This window comes from Marmota flaviventris, chromosome 7 (assembly GCF_047511675.1).
Source record: "Marmota flaviventris isolate mMarFla1 chromosome 7, mMarFla1.hap1, whole genome shotgun sequence".
NCBI classification, from domain to species: domain Eukaryota; kingdom Metazoa; phylum Chordata; class Mammalia; order Rodentia; family Sciuridae; genus Marmota; species Marmota flaviventris.
The window spans coordinates 111699652-111709610 of record NC_092504.1 but is presented as its reverse complement, the minus strand read 5'-3'; the positions used below and the strand labels follow the sequence as shown (position 1 = coordinate 111709610).

At 40.0% G+C, this 9959-nt stretch overlaps 1 protein-coding gene across 1 annotated transcript in view; it reads right to left on the bottom strand.

Moving 5' to 3' along the window:
- Positions 1-275: 275 nt before the first annotated feature.
- Positions 276-9959, bottom strand: part of Spmip2 (sperm microtubule inner protein 2) — a 71743-nt gene continuing 62059 nt past the window's right edge. The window contains exon 4 of the mRNA XM_027926586.2: positions 276-471. Coding sequence (XP_027782387.1) covers positions 276-471 — 196 coding nt within the window. The remainder of the gene's footprint in view (positions 472-9959) is intronic.

Genomic DNA, 9959 nt, shown 5'->3' with positions numbered 1-9959 from the left:
CAAGGGGATGGTCATTCTCTCCAGGTTAAATCAGGCAATTAATAACCATTCTAAGGACTGGCCTATGAAACTGCTTGTTTTCCTTACCTGTAAAATGGGAAAAAGACCCACTGAACAGATGTTACTATGGAAATCCAATAGAGATCACAATGTGGTTTGATAAAGCTAAAAGGAGCTATAAAACTGTTAATATTAATATTAAACACCACTCTTGACTTTGTATGTTAAAACAGGCTGATTTTTTTTTTTTTTTATGATGCTTAGAAAACAACAGGTCATACCTCTTCCTTTTCTGGTAGCTTTGGCAACCTGGAAGGCTTGGAAACTCTTGGTAATGGTGATTTACTCTGCCTAACCATAAGAGCCCGATTGGAATTTCTCTGATTGGAGTCTTCGTAATCACTCATATTCCAGGCAATAAAACCACGACCATGTCTTCCTTGCTTATCCAGGATAAACGGCTTGGGTTGCCTGAAATAGGAATAAACTGCTTGGTTCTTCAAGGGAAAAGGTCTAGAACCAAGGCCATGAGTTTTCAAAGTTGAGATTTATATTTCTCTGGTGACTTCAGGTGATTTCCAGCCAAGTGACTTGAAAAAGCTAAAGGCCTGACCCATCATCTAGCATTCTGAGAAGTTTCTGGACTCTTTCCTGCTCTAAATCACTGGACAGTCAGTTGCTGGAGATGCAAGGAACCACCAGATGGACACTTAGGAAGCTTGATGAGGGGCTGGGGCTGGGGTTCAGTGGTAGCGCACTTACCTAGTATGTGTGAGGCACTGGATTAGATTCTTAGCAGCACATATAAATAAATAAATAAAGTAAAGGTCTATCAACAATTAAAAAAAAAATTTTTTTTTAAAAAGAACCTTGATGATACTGGGTGCAGTGGCACAAGCCTGTAATCCCAACAGCCCAGGAGACTGAGGCAGAAGGATCCCGAAAGTTCAAGGCCAGCCTCAGCAATAGTGAGGCACTAAGTAACTCAGTGAGACCTTGTCCTTAAAAAAAGTACAAAATGGGGCTGGGAATGTGGCTCAGTGGTCAAGTGCTCCTGAGTTCAATTCCTGGTACCCACCCCCCAAAAAAGAACCTTGATGTATCATGATCGCCCCTCATGTCCTTTCAGACCCAAGCATGAAGAATGCTGGGAAGTTGAAGGTGGCTGTTAAGGCTGGGACCTCATGAGACCCAGGAGTTCCGAAGGTCATGGCCTGCCCATTTTGAGGTCCAATGGGCATTCAATAAAACACCAACTTTGTGATTCCAAACTCTGGCATTGAGCAATGTTTTTGAGGAAAGTTCTATGCTTCATTCTCTTTCTCCAGTGAGATCCTTGGCTAGGTTCCCAAAACCTTAAATTAGAACATTACCTCAGCCCTGCCTTCCCATATAAAGACCCAACTCTAGGGAAGAGACAGAAAAAGAACTGTACAGGTAAGGATTTGCCATCTCAGAAGATTTGAGAATGTCTCTTGGAACTTCTTTCCTGTCATTCCTTGACCTGGGAAGCCACAGCCTCTTGGTGACCACAAAATTCTCTTTCTAGAATCTCAGTTTCATGAGTTCCCAAGTGTGTTAGTCAACTTTCTGTTACTGTAACAAATGCCTGAGATAATTCACTTATATAGAGGGAAAAAAAGGTTTATTTTAGTTCATGGTTTCAGAGGTTCCAGTCCATAATTGGTTGGACTGCTGTTTTTAGGCCTATGACAAAGCAACACATCATGGTGCAAGTGTGTGGCACCATGTACCTCATGACTGGAAAGTGAAAGAGAGCAAGAGGGAGGGGGTGGGGTCCCAACACTCTCCTTAAGGACACTGCCCCCCAATTACCTAAAGACCTCACCTCTACCTCTGAAAGATTCCATCACGTCCCAAGAGCACCATGCCCTGAGCCTTTGATAAGGTGGGCCCTTGGGGCATTCAAGATCCAAACTACAGCACCAAGTGGTTTGGACCAAGGTTTGTAGCACTGCTCCCCACTCTGGAATACGTGAGCACTTCTATAGAGTATACCAGGCACAGCACCACAGCCCTGAAAGGACAAGCTATTAAGACAAAGAAACAAGCAAGTATTTTGTGTGGGAGGTTCTGTGAGGCAAAATAAAAGCAGAGGAGGAATTGAAAATCCTGGACGTTCTCTTTCTGTGGGGGTAGGCAGGAGGGGAAGAGGAGGTCATGCCTGAGCAGAGAGCTGAAGGAAGCCAGAGGGCAAGGAATTCCCACAGCACACAGGCAGACACTCCCTTCCCATTCCTTAGAATCAGGCTCCTTGGGTGGGAGGGCAGCACTCTCCAGCAAACCCTTCACTGACATCCCCTGGCCCCAGAATAAAGTCCAGACTCCTAAGTACAGCACATGGGTTAGGGTTAGGGTTAGGGTCAGGGTTGTTGCTGTTTGGTTTTTCCCTTTCTTTCTTAAAATGGTCTGACTGATGGGCCTCCTGGTCTGCTCTCCCCAACCCATCCCTGCCTCAGACACACACGGGCCTTCCTCCTTCCTTCCTCATTCGATTCTGAGAACACTAAAGACCTTCAGCCTGTCCCCTCAGCTGTTATTCATTCCCCTCCCTCCTCCTTTATCAAGATGGAGCTTTAAATGTCACCTTGGGACTGGGATGTAGCTAAGTGGCAGAGCGCTTCCCTAGTATGTGAGAGACCCGGGGTTCCATCCCCAGCCCTGCCAAAACATGAAAACATAAAATCAAGCCAGACTTTCCTCATTCCTGTGAACCAATAATTCATGATATTTGACTCGCTTTATTAAAACTATTAGAATATTCTGAAATTTCTAGCTCAGCACATTCTATCCATCCAAATCAATGCTCCTCAAAGGGTTCAGAATGTGTCTCATGTTGGAATCCCAAAACCTTTACCTTGCCTGACATGTAGTTGACAACTAATCTCAGAGGATAGAGGAATAAGGCGGCGGGGGGGGGGGGGGGGGGGGGGGGGGAGGAGGGAGGGAGCAGACCTAGTGAATTTACAGATCATCTACTTCTCTCTATTCCCATCCCACCCACCTGCTTCTATAACCTCCTTTTTCTCTCCCAAGAACAAAGGAGTAGCTCCCTACAGTCTTTTATTTGTTGGTGAATTTATTGAGTTTTACTATTTACAAATACAGCTATATAGCTGGGAATAATTTCAAGAGAGTTTAAAGGGTAAAATACCTGATAGTTAGAAGGTATGGAACAGGTGTTGCTAATGGTTTAGATTAGCTTGATTAATGATGAATGAGAAAACCATTTCATGCAAATGTGCCACTTTTCTTTAATGTATTATAGAAGTAATTCTATAAATAAAGAAAATGTGTTATATATACACGGTGGAGTTTTGCTCAGCCATAAAGAAGAATGAAATTATGGCATTTACTGGTGAACAGATGGAAATGGAGCATATGTGAGATAAGCCAGAGTCAGAAAGTCAAGGGTTGAATGTTTTCTCTCATATGCAGAAGCTAGAGCAAAATAAGGGTAAAAGGGAGGGGGGATCAGATATTGTAATGATATAGGGAAGATCAGTGAAGTAGGAGAAGGACATAGTGGGGAAGGAGGGAGGGTAGGGAAAGGGGAGGATTAAACCAAATCACACTATGTGCATATATAAATATACCACAGGGAATTTCACTTCTGTACATAGATAGGTAAAAGCACCAATCAAAAATAAACAAATAAATGAGTAAAAGGAAAATCAATGGAGTAGACGAAGGATAACTGAGGGAGGAAGGGAGGAAAAGAGAGAGAGGGAGAGAGGGAGGGAGGAAGAGAGAGGGAGGGAGGGATCGAGGGAGGGGAGAGAGAAAGAGGGAAGAATGGGGCCTGAAATGGAGTCAATTAAATTCCATGCATGTATGATTTTGACAAAATGAACCAAATTACTATGTATAACTATAATGCTCTAATGAAAAAAAAAAAACAGAAAAGAAGTAATTAGTTTGCAAAAGAATACATACTTAGTTACATATATTTAGTTCTCACTTCAGTGCTAAAATATTTTATGATCTAAATTCAGAATATCATATGTCCCTGGAATCTCAAATCCCCAGAAGCAGTGGAAAGCATCACCTGATGTCTATCCACAATGATTCCCTCCCCTTTTTCCCACAGAACATTGGTCATATCTAATATATATGGTGGTATCATATTGACTCACCTTGAGTTAAATCTGTGAGTAAAGGAAAGGAACTGTTTCCTCTTCTTTGCAGTACTGAGGATGGAACCCAGGGCCTTATGCATGCTAGGCAGCTACTCTACCACTGAGCTACACCCCAAGCCCATGTTTTACTTTTTTGTTTCCTTAATGTCTACAAAGTTCCTGATATAGAACACATTTTCAATTTTACTTGTATCTATAAAAACACACACAAAAGGCTGAGGTTGTGGCTAAGTGGCAGAGTGCTCACCTAGCATGCATGAGGCACTGGGTTAGATCCTCAGCACCACATAAATATAAAATAAAGATATTGTGTCTACCTGAAACTAAACAAAAACAAAACCCCCACACAAAAATATTCTATCCCTAATAAGAGAGACTATGACTACATTCAGTAGAGGGATTAGAGCATGGTGGCATTGATTTAAAATTTACAATCTCTTTTACTATTGGAATTAATTTTATAATACAGCAATATTTACATTTTTCTTAAAAAGCCATTGGCTATTTGAGAAATGACCAGTATTTTCCTAGCAGCCTGGACAGCACAGTAATGAACTGAAGATGATGATATTCATTTAGCACTCAGAAAAGACTGGGGGCTGGGCCTTGCTTATATAACTGTCTGAAACTGATGGGACAACTTGACTTTCATTTGGACACTTCTGCCAGAGAAAACACTCTGGGTGGCTGAAGAGGGGCCCTGCGAGAGGTGGCACTGTGCTTGATCGTCCATGTTTCTGCCTTTGGTGACTCCTCTGCCTAGGCCCACCACCATGGATGTGTGGCAGCCACTTTGATTCATGACCAAACAATTCAATGAACCCTCAGAGTGTTAAAAAACAAACTGGTTTAAATAAGGTGGTTATTCTGGACTATTGACCACCAGCATCAATCATGTCCAGGAACAACAATTTCTCTTCTGACCCACATCGTCTGAGTTCCATCTAAAAATAGTTCCAATAAGTGGTTAAATTACTGTCTTTTTGAATTCCATAGTTTAAAAAAAGTCACTGTTTAAGTTGCAGTGAGTCAGTCTAGTCGCCTAATATAGACGCCAGTAACAGTTATTCACTTGAGTTTCAAATAGAAGAATTATGTGGAAACTTCCCTTTGGGGTTTTGTATTTTCCTTGTGGAAACATGAAGTGATGCACCTCTGTGCATTCATGAGTTTCTGGCTTGCTCTTGTTTCTAGTGCTGTATCTAGATTGTGACCTAAAGGCAGGACTCTCTAGTTTCTCAGCAAGTTTGTTCCTTACATGCTTGTTTGCTAACAGCATCATTGATTTCTGCTTTGTCCACTTCCGGAAGTATAAAAAAGCCACGAATGGCACTTGGAAATTTTTGAGGAATACATTTAGAAACCATTTGGCAAGGTCTGTCCTTTCTGGACCGAGAAGCTTCTTTCCCTGTTATTTTCACCTCAGAACATTTGCAAGAAAACAAGATCTCTGTTTTTGAAGGATCTTAGTCTATACCTCAGTCAGAATCTTCCAGGGAATCTCAATGGGGTCTTCAAAGATGTGTTTCATCATATTTTCCTTTTCTAAATTGGCCTTCCTTAGAAGTGGAGTTGGGGTTGCTGTTGACACAGGCAGCCACATGTGTGGTATGACTTCAGACATACTGAGAAAAATACTCCCTTCCACTCTCCCTGCAGCTGCCATTCATTCTACAACCAAACCAGGCGGCTGGTGCTCACAGCCCAGAAGAGGTGCTACATGGCACCATTACCTGACACTTCTCAAGAGAGCATATTCCAAAGGAGGAGGGCCACAAAGAATGGACAGGAAATTAGGGATGCTCCAGGTCAGCCTTAGACATGACTGCATTGAGACCAGCCTGATTTCTTACATGTTGATCCTCCTTTACTCTCTCTGCCTTCATGGAATCATACATGATAATGTTGTGTCTTGATTTCTAAACATTTAATCTTAATGCTCTGGGATAACACTTATTTGATCCTGGATCAACAGCTGTCATGGAGATTATTGAAAATACTAGATTATTTTGATATTTATTTGTATTTGAACAAACCAAAGAAAAATGCAACTATGATCAGCAATTATTAATAGAGAAAATTTTCAATATTAATGGAGTTTATCCTTGAATATTTGTTGTCCAAGAGATTCTCAGAAATGGAAAGAGAAAGAGGCTTATAAAAAAAAAGAAAAAGAAAAAAAGCTAATTTTTAGTATTCAAAATCCCAAGGAGCTTAGAGAGATTTATCTAACATGTGTTATGCTTACTTGTTTTATGTCCTGTCCTCAGGAAGCTGGAAAAATTGAGGTTCTACCTTTGAGTGGTCACTTAAACTGTATAAAATAAAGGTCTTTCTGGGTGTAGTAGCACATACCTTAATCCCAGCTGCTTGGGAAGCTGAGTCAAGAGGATCACAAGTTCAAGGCTCACCTCAGCAATTTAGCAAGACCCTCCCACAAAACAAAAAACAAAAAGGGCTGGGGTTGTAACTTGTTGACAAAGAGTCCTTAGGTTCCATCCCCAGCATTGCAAAATAAATAAATTAATTAAATAAAGGTCCAAAGTAACAGTGGGCTGACTAGTTAGGACAATTTGAGGCAATTAATAGCCTCAAGGATCTAGAAGGGATCTCTATGGATGTTACTCCTGTCTTCAGACAACAAACGTCTTAACCAGATTTTATTGAGCAAGCATGCACATTACCAGGTCCTCTGGGAGATCCCACATAGATCTAATAGCCTATGTAATATAGACACATGGTGGGGCTGGGAGGGTAGCTCAGAGGTGGAGTGCTTGTCTAATATGTGTGAGGCACTGGGTTCAATCCTCAGCACCACATAAAAATTAATTAACATTAGGGCATTGTGTTTATCTACAGCTAAATAAACTAAAAATATATAGACACATGGCAAAAAGGCATAAAACTAGGGTGTGAATAAACAATTGCTTGTTTACTATTGTACCTAGAAATGGGTGAAATAGATACTAAGAAATTGAGTAAAGTTAAGAGGGTAACTGTTCATGATGAAATATGATAGATTTTGGTTTTGGTTTTGCTTTGTTTTGCACTGCTGGGTATTGAACCTAGGACCTTGTGCATGTCTAGGCAAGTGCTCTACCACTGTGCTACATTCCCGGCCTGGAAGATCATTTTCTGCCCCTGCTTTAATCTTTTATCCTTTCTTTGGATTTTCCTCCCTCCCCAAGTAGCAAAAATGTCATCCATCAGTTGTACATCATTAACAGTCTGAAAACATTTTATGAATAGGTCTGCATGTCTATGGGCACAAACGATCTTGAAAAAGTAGATAGGAATTATTTAAATTTACAAACAAAATTGTGTAGTCCCACATTAGTATGACACCTATACTGTTTCCAAGGTGAAAATGAAATTGCTTCCCAAAGAAGTGTTCGGGAAAGCACCACAGAAGTCTTTCCAAATTTCCGGGGCATTATCTCAGATGTTGCTCTAGTGCTCTTTTTAAAGGACAGAAATAAATAACAAAATGTATGGATATTTGTTTCCCTTTAAAAAGGAAACGCCCACTTGTGCTGATTCTCTTCCATAAGGAGAGCATCAAAGGACTGTGCAGTTCTGTAAATTACACACACGTATGCTTCAGACCTCAGGTTGTGATTATTTGGGTTTGATTTATTGCTTTTATTTCCTAGGAAACACGACCATTTTTATTTGAAAGCCTTGTTAAATATTCTACCACTATAGTGAAGTAAAGAATTAATTGAAACATGAAAGGTCTCACATTACCCTAAGTGAGCACTTCATTAATTTGCCAGATTGTCTTCCCTGTGCTCCAGAATGTGAAAAATGCTATTCTTGCCATGGTGATGTCACCAGCACATTGCTGGTTGCCCTTCTGGGCTCCAGCTGGGCTTCTTCTCACAGCACGGGCTATGCAATCTAACTCGAATGTTGTCTTCTGGTGCAGAATAACATACTGCAAGAGGTTACTGCTGCCAAGAGTCGATCCATGGTGTGGAAATGCACAGAGGTGCCGATTGATTTTCACTCAGTATTTTTAAATGATTTATATGAAATGACTGTCACTTCAGGTTTTGCCGTGCCTGTGGCCTCAGAGGCAGTTATCCAAAATCTTACCAGAAATGCAGCATGTTAGATTGTCTAGGGTCACCTATTAAAGAGTGTTGAATATAATCCCTGACATTGCTAGAGATTCGGGAGATCTTACAGAAGACATCCAGGACGTTCTGGCCACCCAGAACTTAGGGCTTCTCTGTGCTGTCACTTTCTGGGCGTGGCTTGCTTATTTTGTGTGAGCATCAGAGAACAACAAGGAAAGCAGGACAGCAATTTTTATTGAAGCTTCTTGGTAGCCATGGGATAAAGTTGGTTGAGAAACTGTGCAATATTGACTCAATTTAGTTTCAAACAAGTTTATCATCTAGATGATAAATCTTGAACTTCACTAATTAAGGTTAAAGTTGATACAATTTACTTTTAGCTACATTTAAAAATTTTAAGATAAAAACGAATGTATATAATAAATTATAAATATAAAATGTGTGTCTAATAAATAATACAAGGATTCCCCAGTACACATCAGTCAACTTCAAAAATCATCAATTTATAGCCAATTGCATTTTATCTTTGTCTTACTAACACACACACACACACACACACACACACATATACACACACAGGGCTGGTATAAAATTTAAAAGCTCTTTTTCTTATTATAACCACACTGCCATTATTTATCCTTAAACTTTAATATTGTCAGCAACTATTCAGCATTCAAAAGTCTACGTTTTATAAATGTTATGATTTTTTAACAGTTTATTAGAAACAATCTAAGTTACACACCTTGCAACTGGTTGATTGATGGGTCCTTGAAGTTTTTTGTTGTTGTTCTTGTTGTTGCTGTTTTTTAGTTTATAAGTTCTCATCTCTTCTTCTCCTGATTCATTCATTAAAGAAACTAAGCCATTCATCCTATACAATTTCCCACAATATATTTTTCTGATGACATTTCGTGAAGCCATGTAAGATTTTCCACTGTCATTTTGCTATATACTCTTGGTTGGATCTAGAGGCTTGATCTGAGTTGGACAAGACTACTGCATGAGCCTGCTAGGCTCATAACAAAGCACCATAGCTGTGGGACTTCAACAGCAGCATTTGTGTTTTCTCACAATTCTGGCAGCTAGAAGTCCAAGGTCAAAGGTTTTGGCAGGGTTGGTTCATTCTGTGATCTCTCTTTGCCTTATAGATGGCTTCTTTTCCCTATGTCTTTATATGGTTGTCCTTCTGTGCCTATGTCCAAATTTTCTCCTTATAAGGATATCTGTCATATTTCTTCTTCATAAAATCCCACCATTAGTGTGGGATTAGGACCCTCTTGAATGACCTCTTTTTAACTTAATCACTCCTTAAAGACCCTGTCTCCATACACAGTCACATCTTGAGGTACTGCGGATGCTATTCAGCCCATAACACTTCTTATGTGGTACATGTGGTGGGATATTCTTGTATCAATCTTTTCTGATTATTTTCCTTGTGGAGCTTTTGACAACCATTGATGATAAGTGCTTACATTCATTGATTTATTAGGGTTTGCAAGGTGGTGATGAACTAATTTCTCTTATTCCTTCTTTATTGATTAACTCAATTACTTTGATTTTTTTAAAAAAAAAAAGTCGCTTTGTTTTCTATTTGTTTATATAGTGGTATTATTTGTGTTTCAAAGGTAGTATTAATGTTTCGTTCTCTCCTCTTATTTACCATTTTCAAAACAATGAGTTGGTTCATTGGAATGATCCAACGTGACTCAGTTATTGT